Below are 25,599 nucleotides of genomic sequence, written 5' to 3' on the forward strand. Positions count from 1 at the left end.
TATGCCAATAAAACATTATTTATGGACACTGACATTTGAATTCCATATAATTTTTTTTAAATAATTTTTATTGTGCTTTAAGTGAAAGTTTACAAATCAAGCCAGCCTCTCACATACAAACTTATATACACCTTACTACATACTCCCATTTACTCTCCCTCTAATGAGTCAGCCCGCTCCCTCCTTCCAGTCTCTCCTTTCGTGACCATTTTGGCAGTTTCTAACCCCTTCTACGCTCCCATCTCCCCTCGAGACAGGAGATGTCAACATAGTCTCAAGTGTCTACCTGATGCAAGTAGCTCACTCCTCATCAGCATCTTTCTCCATCCCATTGTCTAGTCCAATCCATGTCTGCTGAGTTGGCTTCCAAAATGGTTCCTGTCCTGGGCCAACAGAAGGCTTGGGGACCATGACCGCCGGGATTCTTCTAGTCTTAGTCAGACCATTAAGTCTGGTCTTTTTATGAGAATTTGGGGTCTGCATCCCACTGTTCTTCTTCTCCCTCAGGGGTTCTCTGTTGTGCTCCCTGTCAGGGCAGTCATCGATTGTAGCCGGGCATCATCTAATTCTTCTGGTCTCAGGGTGATGTAGTCTCTGGTTCATGTGGCCCTTTCTGTCTCTTGGGCTCATAATTACCTTGTGACCTTGGTGTTCTTCTTTGATCCAGGTGGGTTGAGACCAATTGATGCATCTTAGATGGCTGCTTGTTAGCTTTTAAGACCCGAGACGCCACACTTCAAAGTGGGATTCAGCAAAATTCTTGATAGGTTGTCTTGACATACTTTTGGATAGGATAGGGCCTGGATGAATATTGAGCCTATAGCTGGCAGGACATCTGAATTCCAAAGAGAGCTGACTTGGGCTCATGGCTGCGTTGGAGAGGTCTCCAGGAGAAAGCTCCCATTTTGGATCAGATTTTACCCAACATTTTTATCAATGGCTTGATAGTAGGTAAAGAAGTTATAAGGGATTTTACACGGTAAATCTTAACATATGAAAGCAAAACCTTTCATTTAGGTTAAAAAAAAATCAAGTACACAGATATGTGGAGCAGGTATGGCTTAGCTAACTGATGTGAAAAACATTTTGGCCCACCCTTTTCTGCAGCTGCCGAGATATCCTTTGTATCGAGTTAGTTCTTAGAACTTGAGCCTGCATCAGAACTAGAGAGCTTATTAAAATACTGATTGCTGGTCTTTACCCCCAGAGTTTTGGATTCAGTAAGTCCAGGGTGGAACCTAATAGTTTGCATGTTTATAAGTTCACAGGTGGCACTGATGGTGATGTTGCTGGTCTTGGGACCACACTTTGAGAGTGACTGGTTAAGGCAATGTGGTAGTAAAAATCTTCCAAAGCCCATTGCTTTATGCAATAAAAATTGGTTTCTTGTACATCCAGACTTTGCTATAGGTTTGAGCAGTTCTCCAGGGCAGTGGCCCTTCGACTGGCAACTCGGTGGTTGAGGCATCTTCTTTCTGTTGACCTCACCATCGTACACAGGTGTCTCTGCAGTAGGGAAAAAACAGACTGGAGGATCACCCCTGGGCTTCATAAGCCCTTACCCTGGAAGTGACAGGCATTTCATTGGCCAGAGCGAATCACATGGCCAGACCCATGGAAGGGGGCTGAGAAGCACATTTTTCTGTGTGCCCTGAAGGGGAGGGAATGACAAATGACATCTACTACCCAGTACAGTTCACACTGGCTGTGCCAATCTGCAGCAGTGTGTGCAGGCCCTCATTTCACCATTTTAAGTTGAATGTTGGCAAACTGATGCTCGGAGCCCTGAGGGCAGCCAGAATGGTAAGAGTGTGGAGACTGCCGGTAGGAATAGAGAAGTTGGTGTCAAAGGGAGAGTTGACAGCCATCTTCAGATGTCTCTATCCTTCATGTACGGACCCATTCACCGTAATTACAGGTGAGCTAGAGCGTGTGTGGGTGAAATGCCTGCCTGCCCCTTACTGGAGTTCCTCGGGCATTGGCCAGAAGTCCACCTATAGGGGATGGGATAGAAAGGATTCCAGGGTGGAGGTAGGCTGTCAGACTCTGACACTGGCATTCTTTGCAGTGACTTGTATTAACATAAGGAGCAGAGCCATAGCTATTATGAGGTGGGCATTTGAAACCAGGCACAGTCTAAATGTCATTCCTAGAGCTAACACATGAGTATGGTTTGCTGACTTGGAGCAAGCCCATGTGACAGAGTAGAACTGCTCCATAGGGTTTCCTAGGCTACAGTGTTTACAGAAGCAGATAGCCGGGTCTTTCTCCAGTGGAGCCACTCGTGGGTTTGAGCCGCCGACCTTCTGGTTAGTTGCTGAGTGTTTAACTGTTGTGCTACCAGGCCTCCTTAATTGCCAACTGTGCTGTCTGTAGAAAGCATTTCCTTTTCATTGTTGATCTAATTTGTAGACCGAAACAACTTTGGAAAGTCATCGAGGCAGCAGTAAGGCTACCAGTGGAAAAGTGAGTCTAACGCAGTGGCTGCGCATTAGTACCACCTGGAGAGCTAAAATCCTAGACTCAGGCAGCTCCCCAGACCAGTGAAATCAGCGTCTCCTCCCCAGAAACGCGGCATCAGTATTTTAAAGCTCCTGCCAGGCGTTTCCAGTGTGCAGTCACGGTTTAGAACACTAGTTACTAGAGACTTGTCCAGTCACGGTTTAGAACACTAGTTACTAGAGACTTGTCCAGGTAACCTTCCTTGTCACTGTGGCCCTTGCTGATCTGGACTCCCAGGACACGGAGACACCTCTGCGGTACAAGGGAGGGTGATCCAAATGCCTTTGTTTACAAGGAGCCCTGGCGGCACAGCAGTTAAGTGCTCAGCCGCAAACAAAAGGCTGGCAGCATGAACCCCCACTAGCAGCTCCACAGAAGAAAAGACCTGGCTATCTGCTCTTGTAAAGATTTTAGCCTAGTAAACCCTATCAGGCAGTTCCACTTTGTTCTATAGGGTCTCTGATTCGGAATCAACTCGACGGCACACAACAACGAAAAACCAAACGCTTTGCCATCGAGTTGATTCCAACTCATAGAGACCCTGTAGAACAGAGGTGAACTGCCTCACAGGGTTTCGAACTGCTGGCCTTTTGATTAGCAGCCTGAGCTCTTGACTACTGTGCCACCAGGGCTCCCCAACAACAACAAGTAATGTCCACTTGTGGGCGGTGAATACAAGTGACTCAACTCTCTGGAAGTTGGCAGTTGGAACATTAGTAAGTAGAGAAACAGCTGGGCCTAAGGCTCTTTTATATATAGTACAATGACTAGTTATAAATAAGAAGTCTTAATTTTTCTCTTCCCTGTGAGTTTGTAAACCCTTTAGGATAAGTCCACGGATCTTATCTCCTGTTTTTCCATACTGGCTGTGGGGGATTTGGAATGCTTGCTATTATTTAGTCTTTTCTATTCTAAAATACACTGTCAGTCTACTCAGAATAACAGGTAAAAGACAGTACAGTGACAGAAAAGGAAATTGAAAGAATGAGGATAAAAAGGCCTTGGAGATGAACAGAGCTGTGGATGTGAGGCATGTTGTCTTGCACTTTTTAAAATGATGGTGGTTTTGTCTTATTTTTCCCAGCTTGGGGTAGTCATGCTAGAGGCAGATTTACTGTGGAGATTTCCAGAGCCTCTCACTTGCACAGTCTTCTTTTGTCTTTGTAGTTTTATATCCTTTTTTTTGTTTAATTAAAGCAGCCCCGCCCCCCACCAAGTATAAAGGCCATGCTTATGAGGAGCTCTGGTGGCACAACGGTAAAGCGCTTGGCTGCCAACTGAAAGGTTGGTGGTTTGAACCTAACAGCCACTCTGCGGGAGGAAGACCTGGCAATCTGCTCCTGTAGAGATTTCAGCCTAGAAAACCCTATGGGATAGTTCTACTCTGTCATATAGGGTCACTTTGAAATAAACTCGATGGCACCTTATAACAACAATATAAGACGTAATTGTAGGGCATAGTTTTCTCCCTAATCTTTCTGGAACTTCTTTAAGATAAAATGATGAAATAAAGACAGTGTTACTTCTCTATTTTCTTTCTATCTTTCTCCTTTACAGTGTGGGACCATTGGTTAAGGATGAGAAAACACTGTCCAGATGGTTTCATTTTCATTCTTTTAGCATCAGTTCTATTTCATCCTGTTGTCATTAGGCACGCATTACTTGAAAATACTAAAAAGATCTTTTTATTTAATTAATGTAAATGTAGGACGGTAATAAGTTTTTGTACTTTAGCTACGGTGATACGATTTTCTGCCAAAATCATAATTACCATAGCAACAAGTTAAAAAACAGAAAAAGATCAGTTTCTTCTATCTTTTTAATCTTGAACTTACTTGTAATTGCCCAGAGTTTTAGGAGAAATATATTTAAATCAGTATTCTACTCTACCCTGGTCAGTTGTTAGAAAAGGATGGCTCTGTTTGCTTCTATGCTTGCTCCACATGCAAACCAAAGAGCTAAAGGTGTGTACATTAGAGTTGATGTTAACAGTTTGCCCTAGAAATGTACATCATTGCTGGTCTTAAAAGATGTAACTTTAATTAATTCCGGTCACTGAAATAGATATTTTTTGGGGAAATGGTATACTATATATTGTTTTATAGAAGTCCTCTATATGATTTAATGAAGTTATTTTTTTAAACAAAGATAGACCTCCCTTGTAAACACGATGTAGACAATTTTTCATTCAAAGCATAGTAAAATGCATATCTCAGGTAGTGATTACTTTGGTAACTTGCAGCTAAATGGAAAGGTAGGGCGGGGTGCTAACGAAAGCAACAGCAGCCAGCACCAACTGAGGGCCTGCCGTGTGCTGCACACGGTGTACTTTCTCGTTGATGCCTTGAAGCAGGCTCACGAGGTCCACACTAACCCCATTTTACAGATGAGGAAATGAAGTTTAGGAAAGGTTCAGTGATTTACCAGTTTCTGCAGCTTGTAAGCAGCACAGCCAGGACTCCAACCCAGATTCTAAGTGCTTGAGCACTACGCTGAACAGTTACTGTTTGCAGAGCATAAAAGGGCATTTCAGAAATTACCTGATTTTCTTGTTAGTTGCTGTCAAGTTGGCTCTGACTCATGCCAACCCCATGTGCAACAGAATGAAACGTTGCCTGGTCCTGCGCCGTGTTCACAATCATTGGTATGCGCGGGTTCATTGTTGGCAGCCACTGCATTTGAATACTGTCTAACCTAGGGGGCTCCTCTCCGGCACTATTCGAATAGTATTTTGTTGTGATCCATAAGGTTTTTATGGATTAATTTTCAGAAGTAGATCACCAGGTTTTTCTTCCTAGTTTGTCTTAGCCTGGAAGCTGCGCTGAAACCCGTCCGTCATGGGTGACCCTGCAGGTATTTGAAATACCTGTGGCATAGCTTCTAGCATCACCCAGCATGGAAGCTACCACAGTATGACAACCTGATAGATAGTTTGGACTTAATTTTAGTCTCGTTGATTCTTTCAATATAGATATGGAACAGTTAGCATATATAAACTTTGCATACAATTTTCACTCTGCTTTTGATGTTGTTGTTGTTAGGTGCCGTCAAGTCGGTTCTGACTCATAGTGACCCTGTGTACCACAGAACGAAACACTGCCCGGTCCTGCGCCATGCTCACAATCATTGTTATGCTTGAGCCCATTGTTGCAGCCACTGTGTCTGTCCATCTTGTTGAGGGTCTTCCTTTTTTCCGCTGACCCTGTGTTTTACCAAGCATGATGTCCTTCTCCAGGGACTGAACCCTCCTGACATGTCGAAAGTATGTAAGACAAAGTCTCGCCATCCTTGCTTCTAAGGAGCATTCTGGTTGTACTTCTTCCAAGACAGATTTGCTCATTCTTCCGGCAGTCCATGGTATGTATATTCAATATTCTTCACCAACAACACAATTCAAAGGTGTCAGTTTTTCTTCGGTCTTCCTTATTCATTGTCCAGCTTTCACATGCATATGATGCAGTTGAAAATACCATGGCTTGGGTAGGCACACCTTAGTCTTCGAGGTGACATCTTTGCTTTTCAACACTTTAAAGAGGTGTTTCACAACAGATTTGCCCAATGCAACGCGTCTTTTGATTTCTTGACTACTGCTTCCATGGGCGTTGATTGTGGATCCAAGCAACATGAAATCCTTGACAGCTTCAATCTTTTGATACTAGCCATTTTTATTTAGGTGTTCAATCTTGATTGAAGTTGGCAATACCATCGTTAAATGAACATGAGTGTGTGTAGTTTGGAAGAATGTCTGAGTGTAAAAGTCTTATATTCCTCAGCTGGGACCTAATGGCTTCCTGGAATTGGTTGCAGTTGTAGTTTGCAGTGTTGTGGTCATTAATTAATCCTGAAAACTGCGGAGTCATGGAATATCTTAGAGTGGCTAGAATGTATTCAGAGCTGAATGGATTGTAGCAGTAAGTGAGCTTGCTGGGGGAAGTGCCTGCATAGCACATGGGGAACAGAACCTCATCCTAGAATATAAGAGTTTCCAAAACCTGGAGAAAAGCACCAGAGGCCCCAGCCTGGCTCCAGGAGTTATCAGAATGCCGAGGTCCTCAGGGGAGAGAGTGTAATCAGAATCAGATTTATTTTCAAAATACATGTCAGCCCTTTCCGCCATCAGCTCTGACAGGCTGGTTCTGGGGGCTGGGGTGTGGGGAAGTGGAGAACATAGATAGGAATGAGGTATATTTAAAAATTCCCCCAGGCCTCTGAGAAGTTCTGCTGCAACGGAATTAAGTTAGTTGACAGCAGAGACATAAGCTATTGAGGGTATTCAGTTCTGAAATTTGGAGTGTTTATAAAAGCTGCCTGGGAGGGAGATAGATTAAAGGATAAATTCAATTTAGGAGTTAATATATCCTTTAAAATAGCTAGAAAAAAGTGCAAGTTTTTATCTTGGGCATTAAATTTCATTTAAAAAGTGTAGACTTTAAAAATGACTTGCCTTAATGTTAGCTTATAGTTTATTTCAGCTAAGCCATTTCAGCAAACCTGTTTATTTTTGAATCATGAACAAGAATCTGCCCCAGGCCCTCCTGGTACAAGGTCATTCTACCTTGTTACACTGAACCTAAACGAAGTTAAAGATGCAGAGACGGAACTATGAGCTTTGACACTCTAAATTCAAAGAAAATGGAGTAACAAGTGAGTGGCCCGATTTCTACTTCTGAGATTTATGGATTGTTCTTCCCAGGAGAGAGAAAAATGAAGGCAACAAAAACCTTTCACAAAGGATTAATAAGATATTATGAAAATGCAACTCAAGTAGGATTGTTAAAAATTATTGGAAATTTTGTTTATAGCCAGAAGAGAATTTGATGAAAATTCACTCAGAGGTGTGAAGTGTTTGCATCTGATCAGATGTCTGTTGTTGCCGTTTTAGGAGGCATTTTTCTGTAAAGTCACTGGAAGTCGCAACAAACAACGTAAAAGGGGTATAAATATGTATTCTCCTGGGCCCAGTCGTATGATCTGGAGAAAGAGACAGCTCACTGTGTTAACTCCCTTTACTGTTGTGGTGTGCACACTTCCTGATTACGCTGTGTGAGAGGGTATATTAATCACATTCCACTGGGTAGTAAGTATAAAAACCCCAAATCCAAGAATATACAATAAAATTAGTAACATAAAATATTAAGACCAACGGATTACCTGTTGCCGTCGAGTAGATTCCAACTCGTAGTGATCCTTACAGGATAAAACTGCCCCAAAGGGTTTCCAAGGAGCAGCTGGTGGATTTGAACTGCTACCTTTTGGTTAGCAGCCGTAGCACTTAACCACTACGCCACCAGGGTTTCTAAGACAAATGGATTAAGTCCCAGTAATTGGGTCAGTGAGCTTGTCTAGAAAGTCCATTGGCATTTAGGGGTTGGTGGTATAGACCCCCAGTGGGGCAGTGGTTAAATACTAGGCTGCTAACCAAAAGGTCAGTGGCCCGAACCCACCCACCTCTCCATGGAAGAAAGATGTGGCAGTTTGCTTCCCTAAGATTACAGCCTTGGAAGCCCTGTGGGGCAGTTCTACTCCGTCCTATGGGGTTGCTGTGAGTCTGGATAGACTCCATGGCAACTGGTTTCTTTTTTTTTGGCAGGGGGAGGGGTGGAGGGTAGAACTAGAGGCAGTCAGCTTCAGGTGGTCTAAGTGGAGGGTTTCAGAACACCAATCCTGAGATTAGAGCCCAGCCGACTGGACCCACCTCTAGACAACAGAGGAGCCCTGGTGGTACAGTGGTTAAGCCCTTGGCTGCTAACTAAAAGGTCTGTGGTTTGAACCCACCAGCCACTCCTCGGGAGAAAGGTGAGGCAATCTGCTCCCTTAAAGATTAAAACCTTGGAAACCCTATGGGGCAGTTCTAGTCTGTCCTGTAGGGTTGTTATGAGTTGGAAATGACTCAGTGGCAATAGGTTTGGTTTTTTGTTTGTTTTTGTTTTTTTTTTAACGGGCAGACGGCAAAGCTTTTACCTGGTAGAGCCCCACTCAGGTGCCAGAGTGAATTCTCATAAATGCACGTTCATCAGTCAAGTGAGGCCACGTGTGTTTTCATGTAGTACCCTGAAGTCCTCCAACCTGACCTCTGCCTTCTTCACGCTCCTCTGTGCTTTGCCTTTCCTGTTTGTTCTGGTAAAATAGAAGTGCTTGTAATTTCTGCACACATACCACATTTTTCCTTACCTGTGTTGCTTCAGTTCCCTGTGCCTGGAAACCCTTCGCAGCCTCACTGTTTAGCTCGCTACTGTTCATATTCAGCTGGTCATGGCCAGCAGACATCTTCCCCGACTCCACTGTGCCCCCGTCTATTCTTCCATGTATCTGGGGCTATCTCTGTCATGACGTCTGTTAGATTGGCATCCGCTTGTTTACTGTTGTGTCTCCTTCAACAGATCATAACCTCCTCAAGGGTAGGGTTAGTAAATATTGTGGAATGAATCAGTCAAAACACGTAGGCGTCTCCACTGCGTAGCTGGGTTAGTTGGGCAGGCTCAACCCTTCAGTGTGGCTGAGGCGGACTGTGGCCAGTTAACTCTTCCTCCATCTGTAACCATAGGCTGCACCTTTGTTTCTGCCTTGCTGCCTGGCCGATGTGTGCCTTTAGCCAGAATTACCAACCAAAGGGGGCTGGATGAGCACGGGGCCATTAAACAGGTATTAGAAGATTACTGAAAGTGCTTGCAGTACAGATCCCAAGTTGTATTTTTGCACATGAAATACTCTTCATTTGCACATATGGTCCTCTTCTCTGAAATCAGTATGCTACAAGGCATGCAAGTAATAACTGGTTAGAACTTGGTGCTTAAATACGCCACAGTGACTAAGATGTTTACAGACATCCAGACAGTTGAAGTGCATTGCCTAGCAGGGCTGCTTGCATTTTGGAGACTGAGGAGGTTACTTCCTCCCCATGACTTTTCCTGTTTATTTCTAGGAGTCTCAGAAAGTAGCAGCTCCCTTGGTGCTGGGCTGGTGCTATTGCCAAGACAGAAAAAATAGGCGACATGGTCCCTGTCTCAGTTGGCTGTGTGTGAACGTACCAGGATGTGCTGGTTTGGGAACATCTCTTACTATAAACATCTTCCCCAGCCAGGGACCCTTCCCTGCTGTCACAGACGAGCACTTTTCCTACCCTCCCTGCTTCCACTGTGGCAGGGGGTCTAGCCCCTAGTTTTCCTCCTTTTGGGTTTTGCTGGATGTTTGATTTTGCTGCCTTTAATTCTACTCAGAACACTTGCTTACAACAGCAGATAGTTGGCCTTTCACCCAGTTACCTACCCCAAACTCAGACTGCTTCCTCCTGTCGTCCCTCCTTGGTCATCTCTTAGAGACCTAGTGTCCTTCCTGTGGCCCCGGCTCTTCCTGCCCTAGACTCTCTCAAGGGACAGTGTAGGTGCAGACCCACCAGGTTGGGACCAGAGCAGGAGGAAGGAAGTTTCTTTTATGGCTTGGAGAACCCAGATTTGCTTTGGGATTAGTTTTTTTCATTGAAACAGTGCTGAAAATAGTGGTTAGACATTGTTTTATCAGTATGGGCAGACCTCGGCTCCCTTACTTAGGACACATCATCAACAAATACCAAGTGCTAGAAAAGGACGTCATGGTTGGTAAAGTAGAAGGTCAGTGAAAACGAGGGAAACCCTCAATGAGATGGGGTTAACACAATTGCCACAGCAATGGACTCAAACATACCAATGATCTTGAAGATGGCGCAGAATCGAGCCACATTTCATTCTATTATACATAAGGTCACCTTGAGTTGGAGCCGAACAACAACATGTGGTTCTACCAAATTATGTAAGCTTTTAAGTATTTGTCTAAGAATGCAACCGTCATTTCTGATTTCTCTAGGAAAATGTGTTCCGGAATCTAACTAGCAGACCAGATTTTTAGATTTTGACTTAAGGATTCAGCACACAATTCTCTCTGTAAGCTGATATTACCTCGAAATCCGAAACAACCAGGAAATCCTTTTACATACCACAAGAAATAAAAGGCCATTCTGGGCCATGGTTGGCTTAATTAAGGAATCATGGAGGAGACAGCACTAGAAGGTGTAACTGAGCGGTTCCGGGTTCCCACTCAGCTTATACATAGAGAAACTGCAGACCCAGAAGGATCGTACAACCTTTTCCAGTGCGCTCAGCCCTTTGTGGCAAAGCCTGCCCAGAGCCCCTGCAAGATTCGTGTCGTCGCTGCCTCTGGGTTGCTGTGGGGATTTGTCAGCAGTCACCTTGAGTTACGAGTGAGAATAAGTTTTTGTTGTTTGGCAGGAAAAGAGCCGGACAGACTCTAGGATGAGATTTGAGCAAGGAGGAAGATTCTCTCCAATTCATTAAATTCAGCAAGTCCACATTAATGCCTAGTATGTACTAGGCATGGTGCTGCAAATAAAAAAGAAGTCAGTCACAAAAGGACAAATACCGTGTGATCCCACTTACACGAAACAGGCAAATGTATAGAGACCAAAAGTTATTAGTGGTTACCAGGGGTAAGACAGAGGTGAAAGAGGAAGTCTTTGCTTTGGGGACACTGAGTTTCTCTTATGGTGCTGGGATAATTTGGAAAAGGATCCTGGTGATGGTTGCACAAAATGATAAACATAATCAATGTCACTTTATTGTACGTGTAAAAATTGTTAAATTTGCAAATGTTTTATTATATATATTTTTGTCACATACAAAAAGAGTTGGAAGGGTTGTTAAAGGAAGTAAGAGGAACCCACAGCATCCTAACTTCATATCCACTCAGAGCCAAGTAGTTGCAAAACTGGAATCAACACGAAGGAAAGAAAAACATTAGAGCTTTGAGTAGCTGTCAGACAGTGTGTCCTCGAACACCATGGCACATACCGTCCTGCCGGGAACAAGAACGCATCACTTGTGAACAAGCCCTTTGTTTTTTGTTTCCTGCTTTCGATATTTTATTTATTTTTTGGTGGCAATACACACAACCAAACATATATCCACTCACAATTTGCATGAACAGTTCAGTGACATTGGCTTTATGCTCAGATTGTGTCGCTATTCTGTTTCTATCCAGAGTGTTTCATTACCATTAATGTAGGCTCTCGGCTCCGTAAAATGTTCATCTGTGCTTTAGATTGTCTCATCAGATTAAGCTCATAAACAGATAATTCTTTGTAAGAGTGCTGTGCTCAAGGCAAACATTTTTTATTAATTAGGCTGAACTGTTGTTTAGTTTAACAGTGATTTCATGGAATAGTTGCAGTTCAAAGTTTAAAAGATTATTTCCCGGCATTAGATTAGGGGGTTGCCTTAGTTCAATGGATCCAGTAAGTCCAGTTACCATATGAGTTTGAAATTTTGTTCTACGTTCTTCCTCTTTTTCATCAGGATCCATCTGTTGGGTCCTTAATCAAAACTTTCAGTAATGGTAGCCGCGCACCATCCATTTCACCCGGTCTTATGGTAATGGAGGTACCTGGATGGGAGAACCAGCCCTTCTTTTTGTTAGACCTTCAAATTTAATAGTTGAGTGTACCTTACCAGCCGTACCTCATTAATACAGATTGTTTCAATAGCTAGAAAAATTAATACGTGTACTGAGGAGAAAAATAATACTTCATTAGCCTTTTAGCTTTTTTGACATTTACTTTTGCTTGTTTACTTTTTAAAGCTGTTAACAGATTTCTTATGATCAACTGATAAGAACAGCATTTATCTTGAAAAACAATCACTAGTTTTCTTTGTATTTTGATTTGTGGAAATAATAATAATAGATTCCACTTAGATCTTTAGTGTATTTTAATTTTTTATTCTGTCCATTTCTTTTATAAAACAGTGGTGGTTGTAGGGATAAATCTTTCACAACGCTCTTCTCTTGGGTGGTGCAAATGATTAATCTGCTTGGCTGCTAACTGAAAGGTTGGAGGTTAGAATCCCTCTGTGTGTCCCTCTGTGAGGACAACGGCTCCATGTGTGCGCTTGACCCACCCCCTTGCTGACTCCTCAGGCTTTCACACTGGCACTTGTCTCCTCTTTTTCCTGGATCATTCTCAGAATCATAAAACTTGCTATATCACCTCCTATCTCAACAAAACAACCTTCCTGAGCCCCTCTTCCCCTACTAACCTCTTTTTCTCTGACTCCCTTTACAGCAAAACTCATCAAAATAGTTCCCCATACTTTCAGTCCCCACTTTTCTCCTCCCATACAGGTTTTCGTCTCACCACCCTATCAATGCCACTCTTGCCATGGTCTCCAGTGACTTCTGTGTTGCCAAACCCAGAGTTCATTTCTCAGTCCTCGTGTTACTTGGCCTATCTAAAGCAGCTATTTGCCAGGTCCTTCTTGAAAAGCCGCCAGGCGCTCCTTTGAAACTCTATTGGGCAGTTCTACTCTGTCCTATAGGGTCGCTATGAATCGGAATCGACTTGACGGCAATGGGTTTGGTTTTTGGTTTCTTGAAACATTTCCTTTGCTCGGCCTCTGGGATACCATTTTCTCTTAGTTCTCATTCTACCTCATTGATAACTCCTTCTCAATCTTTTTCACCTTTCCAGCCTGTAAATGTTGATGTGTCCATTTATTCTCAGGAAGTTCTCATCCAGGGCTATGGCTTTAAATGCCTCCTCTATCCTAATGACTCAGACATACTTACCTCCGGCCTGGACCTAGCCCTTGAGTTCCAGACTTGACCATTTAACCTCTCTACTTAGATCCTCAATGGGCCTTTCAAACTTACATATCTAAAACATAGCTCTTGATTCCTCCCTATCCCTAAAACTGCTTCTCGTCTAGTCTTTGCCTTCTCCTTCTAGCTGTGAAGTTAATTCCAACTCATAGCAACCCTCTTTATAGAGTAGAACTGTCCTGTAGGGCTTCCTAGGCTGAAATCTTTATGGGGGCAGATCGTTGGGTCTTTTCTTCCATTGTACAGCTGGTGAGTTCCAACCACCAGCCTTTCTGTTAGCAGCTGTCGTAGTTATCTAGTGCTCCTATAACAGAAATACCACAAATGAATGGCTTTAATAAACAGAAATTTATTCTCTCCTTGTTTAGGAGGCTAGAATTCAGGATTCCATGTCCTGGCGCCTTCCTCACCCACCCACCATGGACCTGAATAAGCATTGCACCTGTCTAGTGTGGTGCCTTATCTCCGGCCATACAGGAAGAGTTGGTCATCCTCCTGTCTGAATCCCTCCCACCCCCTCCTTATTCCATCTTTTGCCTTGGTCCTCAGTGTCTCTGATTCTTCCAGGCTCTTACCAGTTTTTAAACAGGCTTATGTCTCACCCAGCTCCAGAAAATAAACAGAGATTGCTCTGTATCCAGCACTTTAGCCTAAATTTATTACTTTATGATGTCTTCTTTGTAGAATCTACTCATTTTTTCCCAGTAGATAATTGCGTACTTGTTTATTCATTCCTTTATTTTTTCACCCATTCATCCATTACATATTTACTATTTTCTGAATGCCAGGTGCCAGCGACACAGATGAATAGTAGTTCCTGTTTTCAAGGAGCTTCCAGAGGAGTGAAAATGTTCCAAACATTTCTTCTTAAATAAAAATAAAAAACCCAAAACTAGTGGAGTTCAAGGTTTTTTTCCTTTGGAGGAAGAAGTATATGTATATATATATACACTATATAATTAGGTGCTTTATCTTTTCATTGAAAACATTATATCTTAACATCGTTAGTCATAAGAGAAATGCAAATGAAAACCACAACCACAGTTTTCAAAAACTGAAACAACCTGTAGATGTCCTTCAGCTGGTGAATAGATAACAGACAAGGGCACATCCTTATAATAGAATACTACATGGCAATGAAGAGGAAGGGGCTACTGGTACACTCAACAGCTTGGATGAATTGCAGGTGTTGTTATGCTGAGTGAAAGAAGCCAGGCTCAGAAAGCTACATACTCTATGATATGATTCCATTTATATGACAAACGGAAAAAACAAAGCTACAGGGATAGAAAACAGACTAGTGGTTGCCAAGAGCTGGTGTGTGTGTGGGAGGGGAAGGGGGTTGACTGCAGAGGAGCACGTGGCATTTTTTGGGTGATGGAACTGTATCTTTATTGTGGTGGCAGTTACTTGACTGTATGCCTTGGTCAAAACGCATACAGCTATACACTAAAAAGGGTAGATTTTACATTTTGTAAATTACACATCTTAAAACCTGATTTTAAAAAAATGTTGAGGCAACAGGCAAAAAAATATTTTTTGGGTATGTGCTATATTCACATGATTCAAAAAGCCAGACCGTATGAAGAACTGTGGTGAAACGTCTCTTTCATGCCACCTTGGATCACTAAGTTACTTAAGAATCTTGAAGTTTCTTTACGCAAGTATTAGCATGCATGCATATATATTCTCATTTTACCCCTTTCTAACACAGGATACAGCTTACTAATATAATTTTCTGCACCCGTTCTTTCTCCACTTATGGTTCTTTTCATATTAGTACATTGAGGTCTCCTGTGATCTTTTTTAAAGCTCTCTGTGGCATTTCCTGATGTGATTGCGTATCATTTATTTAACCAGCTCTCCATTGATGGACTTGGATTTTTTTGAGTCTCCATTACACACATGCTGCTGTGAATAAGCTTGTATGTACAGTCAGTTCTGCTATAATGTTTATTTTTGAACATGCAGGTTTGTTCCAGTGTAATATATATTTTATTAGGGAACAGTTTTTAACACAACGTGCATTTTATGTTTGCTTATGTGTGATTTTGCCACAGAGAAACAGTAAGTAGGTGAGCAAAGAAAACTGCAGAATAGAGCTGTATAGGAATACACAAAGTACACACACTCTGACCTCAGACTTCTACTGGCCACCTCATTTCAGCCCTTGATACCAGTCACGCCCATAGACAACTGGTGTTAAAACTTGCCCTCCAATTTCAGATAACCCTCCTTCTACCACTTCACAATAACTCACAAGCTGCAACCCTTACGTCAAGCAAACTGCAGATCTTTTTCAAGGTACAGCGCCTTATTTATTTATTTATGCATTATTTATGTATTTCTTAACCACTTAACACATGTAGAACTGTGCTGCTGTGTTTACTGGATTCCCATCTTTTAACGGGTCACTGACAAAGTTTTGAGTGTTGTGCCCCTAACATCATTTTCCCACATAAAGCCCTGTGGTTTTTCTTGCTCCATTTTGCATAACGCAGTGATTTTTTAAAATGCTTATGTCGCATTATAGCAGAACTGACTGCATTTTGTTTTGTGAGTGTGCTAATATATCTGTAGAATAAATTCCCAGAAGTATGAAGGATGATTTTTTTTATTTTTAGGAGTTAAGTTTTGTGGGCTTGATGCTGTTAACATGTTTTAAATTATATGATTGGTTTAGTTCTTCCTTTTTCATTAAAAAAAAAAAAAAAAAGTTACAATGATACAGCTAAAGGGTATTTGCTTTGGGAATAGTCCAGTGTGGTTTGGGGAGTAATTCTGCAGCCTTTAATCTTAATTTGTACGAATTCTTGGATGTGTGATGGTTCTGAAGAAGGTTCTTTGCATGTTGGTACAGGGCAGATAGCTCATGGACGTAAGAGTCACAGGAAGAAGGTGGAGAAGTAGATGACTTGGCCAAAACCGTGTGTGTAAAGTTGTGACTTTCTCTCCATCTAATTTCTGCTGAGCCACCGGAAACAGAAAGAGACAGGAATGCATTAGTTATCAGAATGGGAACTGTCTCACTGTAAGAAGGCCTGTGGCAGTCCAAGACAAGTTCACCAAATGCCATAATAAAAGAATGGTCTATGAAAAAAACAAAAACAAAACTAAGCCCACTGGCATCAAGTCAATCCCGAGACATAGCGCCCCTGTAGGACAAAGTAGAACTGCCCCATAGGGTTTCCAACACTGTAATCTTTATGGAAGCAGGCTGCCACATCTTTGTCGAGAAGAGCGGCTGGTGGGTTGGAACCACCAACCTTTCAGTTAGCAGCCTAGTGCTTAGCCACTGCACCACCAAGGCTCGTTCGAATGGACTTTAGAGGCAGTTAGATCCCTAAGCTTGGACATTGAGTGTAGAACCAGGGCGTTTAAAGAAGAATTGATGCTTTCTTTCCTAAAAGTTGTAAAGATAAAAGGTTAAAAATTCTCAAGAGGGGGATAGCAAGTGGGAGTAGGGAGTGAGATGTATGTAAACTTATATGTGACAGACTGATTGGATTTGTAAACGTTCACTTGAAGCTTAATAAAAGTTATTAAAAAAAAAAAGGTTAAAAGTTTAGAGAAAGTTTAGGACGTCCACCAAATGTTTATTGTCTTTGATATTTTACTCTCAAATTTTACATTTAAATTTTTCAGAACTTATTCACTATTACTTTAAAGAATTCTATTTTAAAACAGAATAACTCGTAATCGAGTGGGGAAACAGCTTCCTCTTCTGATTTTAGTTAACTATCAAAAGTTCACTCAAGGCCATGGTTCCTTCAGGATCATCTGACTGTATTTTGGACCCAGCAGGAAGTAAATGGCCTTAAGTCTTGATTGACTTTCACTTTCTTAACACTTACTTCATGTTTGTTTGATTTCTAAAAACTGTTTCCTGTTTCATAAAGTAGCTGTATGAACTAATATAATGTTGAGGATATGTTATGAAGAAATTAGGTAAAGTACCTTTAAATAATTTAATATTATTTAAAATTTAGCCGAGAAGAAGAGAAGTCATTTGTTTTGGTGGGTGAACGTGGCAGGTTTGATCTGGAAGCCAGTGTTGAACCCTCTAATTTTCTTGTCACCAGTGAGTTATGAGACTGTGCTTCATTGTTGTAGGATTGCACAATTTGTTTCTACATTTTTTTCATAAAAATGATGAAAAGGAAGGATGTCTCACACATTTTCAATTCTTTTGAAAATAGTAATTATTGATTCAACTAAAGCTGCTCTTGATTAATTTAGTATCTACTGGGGATTTCCTTATTAGAATTTTGATTTGATATTAATATAACTGCATAATAACAAGAAAGAACATTAAACCCTTCACCCTAATAGAAAATCCGGTTTGCTTTTCTCTGAAGCCTTGTCCCCTGGGGTATAGTTAGAAAGATATATTTTGGTTCTCTATATCCTTTATGATTATTTGTTATAACTGTGTTGCTTTTAGAAAGATTTCTTGTGTTTTGACTCTTCCAGTTGATCTTAACCCTTTCGTGCTCACGGGTACCTCTAGGGACCAAGTTACTTTTTCTGCCTCTGAAGGTTTACAGGGAAGCTGCTGCCCCATTGTCAGTGTGCTGCTGCGAGGCAGGGGCCTTTATGACTCTTGGAAAACGAAGAAACGGGCATGTGCTGCAAATCCCTGTTTTTAAAAAAAGGGTGTTATATAAGGTGTTTGAATTTTTGGTAGGAAAAATAGAAATTTTGTAGATTTTTGTTACATTTATGTACCAATAGACCCTGGCAGGGACTCTGGGGTTACTTATCAGTTTGAATAAGGACATGTCTATCAGGTGATTAATGTGAAAAAAAAGTTTTTTGTGTGTTTCTTTATCACTTAGCTTACAATTGTTCTGATATTGCTTATCTCTTCCTACTGCCCAAAACAGTTGTTTTATCTCACATAAGAATTTATTCCCACTTCAGCCTTATTTTTAATAACAGTGGAACCAGATTTTGTTCTATTCACAAGGCTGACAGCCTTTTCTTTAATTTCATTGTGATCTGGCATTGTTTAGTTCCAGACTGCTGTACATGTAATACCCAAATAATTTAGTTGAATTTTTTTTTTTTTTTTAATTTTACTTCAGAGTTTTCCACATGGGGATGCTTTGAATTAAAATAAATTGCCTTAGCCTAATTGGAAAACTTTTAAATATGAGAAAAAAAAGTTAGGCATACCTACATGGATTTTTATTTACCTCTTGATAGCTTTCTGTCTCATTCACTTTTTCTCTGTCCCTGTCTCTCTCTCTCTTGCGCGTACACACACACACCCCCAACATATATCCACAACAACCTATTTAAAGTGGTTTCAAACTTCTGTTTTCTTTTTAAAACAAAAGGCCTTCTAGAAAATCCTTCCCTTATATAGTAAATAATTACTTAATCATTAAGGGGGGAATTTTTTTTAAAATTGTACTTTAGATAAAGGCTTAAAATTAGCTTCTCATTTAACAATACATATTTTGTTTGTGACATTGGTTGCCAACCCCTAAGGGGGGATTTTAAAAAAATGTTTAAAATTAGCCAGAGATTTAATTTAAAACGTAAGCACATTGGAGAAGGCAACATATTCCTTCTGGGTACAACAAATCAAGTAATGGCTTTATTTGGTATTTAATGAAGTGGTGTGTTTTCATATATCATCTGCTTTTTTTAAAAAAAATAACATTACATGTCTTTCGCAAAAAGATTTGTGTAATGTTTTCTCTTATTTCCAATACCTGGGTGTTTGTATCAAATCAAAAATATGAGCGTTTTTGAGGGAAAAATCTAGTTTCTTACTCTTACAGTAAAGTTGAAGTGTCTTCCTGAAATCAGCCATTTCCTGCTTACCCCCCAACCCTGCCCTCCACTTTGATTGCATTTTTAAGAGTCTTCTAGTTTTATTATTCTATGGCTAAATGATATTGGTTATGTAACTCGGTCATTGGGAACATGTTTTTCATCTTTGAAGTGTTTTCTGTTTGCAGCCTCTTAAGCACTTTCTGTCTCTTCTCTCCTAATAAAGCAAATGAAGAAGCACCCCTGCCGCCAGTGTGACAAGTCTTTCAGTTCCTCACACAGCCTGTGTCGTCACAATCGGATCAAGCACAAAGGCATTAGGAAAGTGTATACCTGCTCGTAAGTTATAACTTCTAATGTGGGAGACGCAGTGAAATGATGGCATTAGAACTTCTGGAAGGTTTTTTCACATTTGACCATTTACCTTCAGTTCCTCATTTCTCCATAGTTGAGAGCCTAAATTTCTAAATTACATTCTGTCGTTTGGCATGTAGTTTTCTGATTGGATTGTAAATGCTTAAAAATAATGAAAATAAAAAGAAGCACCCCTTTACATATGCTGTGTACATTCTTAGGTTCTTTTCTGTTACCCAGAGGTATGTGTTTCATCGCTGAGTTAGGGGAAGTGATTGATTTGCAGGTACGTGGTTGAGTGAGACGCTGTCTGGTCCTTACACACACAGTGACCTGCCAGCATTCTCCTTGGTTGGCTAGTTTACTTAGTGTTTCGGAGGAGGCCCTGGAAGGGTTGGGACTTGGATTCAGGCTTCCACTGGGCCTTTTGACCCTTGGCTGTAGTCCATCACTTACTGTAGGATAGCTTTTTTTTTTTTTTTCCGGTACATACTTTTGGCTAAAAGACCAAATTGGAGAATCAAGAGGGCCACTTCAAACCTCTCCCACTCAGTGGATGGTCATGAGCCACTCCTCTGTAGATGAAGATCAGGACTTGTTATATTATTATTAGTGAAAAATTTTTATCACCTAATTATCACTTAGCCAGAACATGAGAACTATTATTACTCCCTAAAGTGAGTTGATATAATAATGTTACTTACTTTAAGGCACTTTTCATGAAAGAAAGAGAACTGAAAAGACACTGAAGATATATAGAGAGCCTACATCTTGTGAACATGATAAAAGCAGGGCTAAGTGTATGTCATGGATCAGGAGAGCCACAAAGGTTGGCTGTCAGGTTAGTGAAGGTTTACTGTCTCGTCTAGTTAAGGAAAGTTTCTTGGGGTAGGTTGTCTTTGCAGACTCTCCTTCAACAAAACTGGAGCTAGAAATGATTTTGGTGAAATGAAAACATTACATAAATAAAGTCTATGTTAAGGCTGAATCAAAAGAATCAGAGAATTAGGCTGCCCTGGGCTCCTTCTAATTAGAATGGATACCGTGGGCGGAGAGGAAGGGGAAAGGACGTCTGGCAGGCATGCTCCTTCATTTTTCCATGCATCGTTCATGAGTTTACTTCCCTACGAAGTCTCTATGAGGCCATAAGATGCCAGGGTTGTCCAGCTAATTTATTGGCAGCAAAAACTCATCACTGGGAGGATTTGTTCTTTGGTGATGGTGCTGGCTCCAGCCACTCCTCTGTAGAGGATCTCTAATGTGAAATCATCATCCGGGTGTGTGGGACAATCATTATAAAATCCCCAGGAGCCGTTTTAAAGGCAGCAAATCCGGTTCTGAGTAAGACCATGAGATATTTTTCATCCCTCTTCACTGCGGTGGTATTCTTTTTTTTTTTTTTTAAATAATTTTTATTGTGCTTTAAGTGAAAGTTTACAAATCAAGTCAGTCTCTCACATAAAAACTTACATACACCTTACTTCACACTCCCAGTTACTCTCCCCCCAATGAGACAGCCTGCTCCCTCCTTCCAGTCTCTCTTTTTGTGACCATTTTGCCAGCTTCTAACCCCCTCTACCCTCCCATCTCCCCTTCAGGCAGGAGATGCCAACATAGTCTCAAGTGTCCACCTGATGCAGGTAGCTCACTCCTCATCAGCATCTCTCTCCAACCCATTGTCTAGTCCAATCCACATCTGACGAGTTGGCTTCAGGAATGGTTCCTGTTCTGGACTGACAGAAGGTTTGGGGACCATGACCACTGGGGTCCTTCCAGTCTCAGACCATTAAGTCTGGTCTTTTTATGAGAATTTGGGGTCTGCATCCCACTGATCTCCTGCTCCCTCAGGGGTTCTCTCTTCTGTTCCCTGTCAGGGCAGTCATCGGTTGTGGGCAGGTACCATCTAGTTCTCCTGGTCTCAGGCTGATGTAGTCTCTGGTTTATGTGGCCCTTTCTGTCTCTTGGGCTTGTAATTACCTTATGACCTTGGTGTTCTTCATTCTCCATTGATCCAGGTAGGTTGAGACTCATGCATCTTAGATGGCCGCTTGTTAGCGTTTAAGACGCCATCCTCCACTCTTCAAAGTGGGATGCAGAATGTTTTCTTAATAGATTTTATTTTGCCAATTGACTTATATGTCCCCTGAAACCATGGTCCTCAAACCCCTGCCCCTGCTTCACTCACCTTTGAAGCGTTCAGTTTATTCAGGAAACTTCTTTGCTTTTGGTTTAGTCCAGTTGTGCTGACCTCCCCTGTGTTGAGTGTTGTCATTCCCTTCACCTGGCATTCCTTTTTTTAAAATAATATTTTATTGTGTTTTCAGTGAAGGTTTACACAGCAGTTTAGGTTCCCCAGTCAACAATTTCTGCACAACTTGTTCAGTGCCATTGTTTACATCGTTCACAATGTGTGAACATTCTCGTTATTTCCGTTCTGGTTGTTCAGTTTCCGTTTATCTGGTTTCCCTGACCCCTTACGTTTTCATCTTTGTTTTAAACTAATTGTTGACCACTTGGTCTCATATAGTTGATTTTTTAAAGGAGCACAGTACTTACAGATGATATTCTTTTTTGAGCCAATTTGTTATTTAGCTACAAGGTGACCTCAGGGGTTAGTTTCAGTCAAGGTTTGAAGAGTATCTTAGGGCAGTAGTCTCAGGGAGTTCTCCAGTGTCAGCCAGTCTAGTACATCTAATTTTGTTTTTGTTTTTTTAGGAATTTGAGGTTCTGTTCCACATTTCCTCCTGTTATATCAGGGTCCATCTAATTAGAATGGTCAGTAGCAGTAGCCAGGCACCATCTAGCTCTTCTGATCTTAGGGTAGATGAGGCCATGGTTTGGGTAGACTATTTGTCCTGTCTGGCTTATAGCATACATACTCACCATGGTCATTAACTTTCATGCCTTTTTTTGCCTAGTTTATTAAGAAAATGGTAATTCATATTGTCCAAAGAAAAACCAAACTCATAATCTATAATATTCTTACTTTTTTTTTTGGCATAAGATAAAACGAAAACTTTAAAAAAATGAGCTGTTTGGGATATCTGTTCACAGTTCTCTACATTTTAATCTACTGAATAACAAACATATTTGAGTGCTATGATTATAAGCATGCATATTGGATTTGTGCTTTGAGGAAAAATTTGACTGGGCTAGACACTCTATCTTCTCTTGCTTATGGCAGAGTGGACAGGAATAATTAACGTCAGCATAAGGAGTCCTGGTGGGGCTTTCTTCCTTCAAATTAAAGGGTCTTTCATGTTATAAATTCTCAGGAAATACTTTTTAAGCCATTGTAAGGAAGGAAACCTTTTGAAATTTATATTTTTCATTTTAAAATAAAATGTATCTAGAATTACAATTTAAAATAATACTTTAGGCCAACCCTAGAAAATAAATATTCCTTCTGAAGCAAATGTGGCTGATTCTATAAAAACATGTTGGAAACCCGGTGGCGTTGTGGTTAAGAGTTTGGCTGCTAACCAAAAGGTTGGCAGTTTGAATCCACCAGGCGCTCCTTGGAAACCCTATGGGGCAGTTCTACTCTGTCCTATAGGGTCGCTATGAGTCGGAATCGACTCGATGGCAATGTGGTTTTTTTGTTTGTTTTTGGTATAAGAACACAGAAACTGACAGTGTTTTACAAAAGCTGTAAAAATTTTTTCACAAATTGGAACCTCAGCTTCAAAGCATAATTGCTATTTAGCTTAGGGCCATTGGTCTTCATGCAGATCATTTTGACCCCTCTGAGTGTACTCTTGGCTGGTGAAGATGCTCTTTGAGTAGCAAGTATATTCTTCAGTATGAGGTTATTTTGTCAGCAAGTAGATTATCTCTCTTGTCTTTTGCTCCACAGGCACTGCCCAGACTCCAGGCGTACCTTTACTAAACGGTTGATGCTGGAGAAACACATCCAACTGATGCATGGGATCAAGGATCCTGACTTAAAAGAAATGACAGAAGCCACCAACGAGGAGGAAACAGAAATAAAGGAGGACACCAAGGTCAAACATTGCAGATACTCTCCTTACAGCAAAATTGTGTTGACTTGCTTTTTCCATTCATTGTTTCCATTTAGATATGCTCAGTTATAGCATAGCTTTAAAAAGCCAGACCATGAATAAGGGTATAAAATAATAGTAATCTCCTTCGATACCCATTCTGGCCCCTCATCTTTCTCCTAATAGCCAACCTTTAAGTTTCTTCTGCATGCTTCTAGAAAAAGCTTTAAAGATCTACTTACAGGTATAAATTTTAAATTTATTTGTTGACTTACAGAGGGAATATATAAGATAGATTCTTTCTCATTGCCAACATGTTGGTCATTATACCAAAAACCAGACCAAACCCATTGCCGTTGAGTCAGTTCCGACTCACAGTGACCCTATACGATAGAGTAGAACTTTCCCATAGGGTTCCTAGGCTGTAAGTCTTTACAGAAGCAGACTGCCACATCTTTCTCCCACGGAGCAGCTAGTGGGTTCAAACACTGCAGCCTTTTGTTTAGCAGCTGAGCGTTTAACCATTGCACCACCAGGACTCCTTTTGGTTGTTATAGGAACCTAGTAAAAATTATTAAGTAATTCTTTTAACTTCTCTTTGTAATGATAAAGCATGAAACCATATATTTGTGCTTTATTTTTATATCAGTGGACAGTGAATAATCAGACAACAAAAAAATATATTAACCTACTTTCAAGTCATTGTGTGTGCTAAGTGCTGTCAGGGAGTCAAAGCAAGCAGTAGCCAGGAAACATTTAAGAGACCCTCCTGGAATAAAGCTGGGTACGACACTGTGCTTTCGAGGAGTTAATCACTGAGTGGAAGCTAACAGAACACAAGTCCAATTAGTGAAGCCTTGAAATACAGTCCTTCCCCTCAAATGATCAGGAGGGGGGTTAAAGAGTGTACCCGCAAAGGTAGTGTCACTCCACAGCGGTGTATGAGAGATGCCATGTGCACAGGCAGAAAAGATATGCGATGGGGTCTGGAGGAAGGAAGTGTTACTTTGGCTTGGATTTTTGGATAAGTGAGGGGATTGAATTTGGTAGAATTCAGCAAGCTGAAAAGGAAGGAGGAAGGCATTTCTGACAGGGAAGCAGCATGAAGGATGTGAGTAGGCAGGGAAGGGCCTCTGTGACCTGGTGGGAGCAGTTCCTGGACCAGCCTGCTGTCTGTGGTCACCGGAGACCAGCTGGGGGGCAGGAGGGTGGTGGGGTGGTGAGGCCCTGCACAGCTTGACAGCTCTTTCTGGAATAGTGGTTTCTATTTCTGGCTCCTGACTGTTTCTATAATTGTAAAAGAGAGTATTTTGTTGAATCTTAAGATGCCATCGATTACGAGATGTATCATTTATTTTCTGTGCCACTAAGAAAAAATACTCCCAATTAAACTATGACAGGCCATCAGTTGTAAGAAGCATCCCACTTCAGAGATGTTTGAATGTGGAAAAATGAACACTTGCGGAAAGGTGCTGTTTTAAATTTTTAAAGGAGCCCCAAGGCATGGCTTTGCCTATATCGTGCCAGTGGAACTTCATGTCAGGGTGACCACTGACACCCCCCACCTGCATCCCCAGTGCTTGAATGGGGGTTTATGCCTTTGTCCAACTTGACCCCTCAGCAGTATCTGGCATAGTAGCCTGCTACATTTGGAAAACATTGCTCTCAAAAGCCATGAGTGCGTGCAGTCCAGGTATTCCTTCTTCTCTGGCTCTTCCTCCTCCACCTGACCTTGAAACATTGGGGTGGCTTCCACCGCAAAGTCCTCTTTCCTGGGTCACGCCCATCATTAGAGAGGACGTGGCTTCCATGGCTCTCTTAGAGGGAGGAACAATTTTCTCAGTGGCACCCAGCAAACTTGTCTTCACATCTTCTTGGCCTGAGTTAATGCCTGTTCTTGAGCCAGCTTTTGGCAAAGAATGATGGGATTGTCCTTAGGCCAACACAGCCCCTCCAGAAGCTGAAGGTGGGGTCAGTTCAGCTCACTTGAAGCACAGGGCTGCGTGGGGTAGGGTTGGATACCTGAACCAGAGAAAGGTTCTGTTAGGAAGAAAGGAAGAGGAAAGAGGTGCTCATGCCCTCACTATGTCAGCTCTCTGTACCAGTGTCACCTGTCACTCAGGCTGCCCTGACCACGTGCTGTGACCCACCCACCCTACCCAGCCTCATTGCTTTCCAACCCCTCTACCATGCTCTGCTCTGCTTTCCTGTGCCTGACATACCATAAGTGTGCTAGTTTGTTTGTTTTTGTTTGTCTCGCTCCATGGGAACATAAGCCCCATGAAGGGGCTTGAGTGTTCACTGTTGGGCCCCT

The 25,599-nt window shown here is 41.5% G+C and overlaps 1 protein-coding gene across 13 annotated transcripts in view; it reads left to right on the forward strand.

The window, feature by feature from the left end:
* The window catches only part of ZNF532 (zinc finger protein 532), a 135,635-nt gene that overhangs the window by 107,281 nt on the left and 2,755 nt on the right, over positions 1-25,599 (forward strand). For 12 of the 13 annotated variants that reach the window (XM_049899933.1, XM_049899930.1, XM_049899922.1 and 9 more), the window contains 2 exons: positions 19,157-19,269; positions 23,141-23,288. In XM_049899933.1, the coding sequence (XP_049755890.1) occupies positions 19,157-19,269; positions 23,141-23,288 (261 nt within the window). Of the gene's footprint in view, positions 1-5,737; positions 5,860-19,156; positions 19,270-23,140; positions 23,289-25,599 lie in introns of those variants that run through there. The other variant, XM_049899934.1, reaches the window with a different exon arrangement.

The sequence above is a fragment of the Elephas maximus genome, chromosome 11 (assembly GCF_024166365.1).
Source record: "Elephas maximus indicus isolate mEleMax1 chromosome 11, mEleMax1 primary haplotype, whole genome shotgun sequence".
NCBI lineage: Eukaryota > Metazoa > Chordata > Mammalia > Proboscidea > Elephantidae > Elephas > Elephas maximus.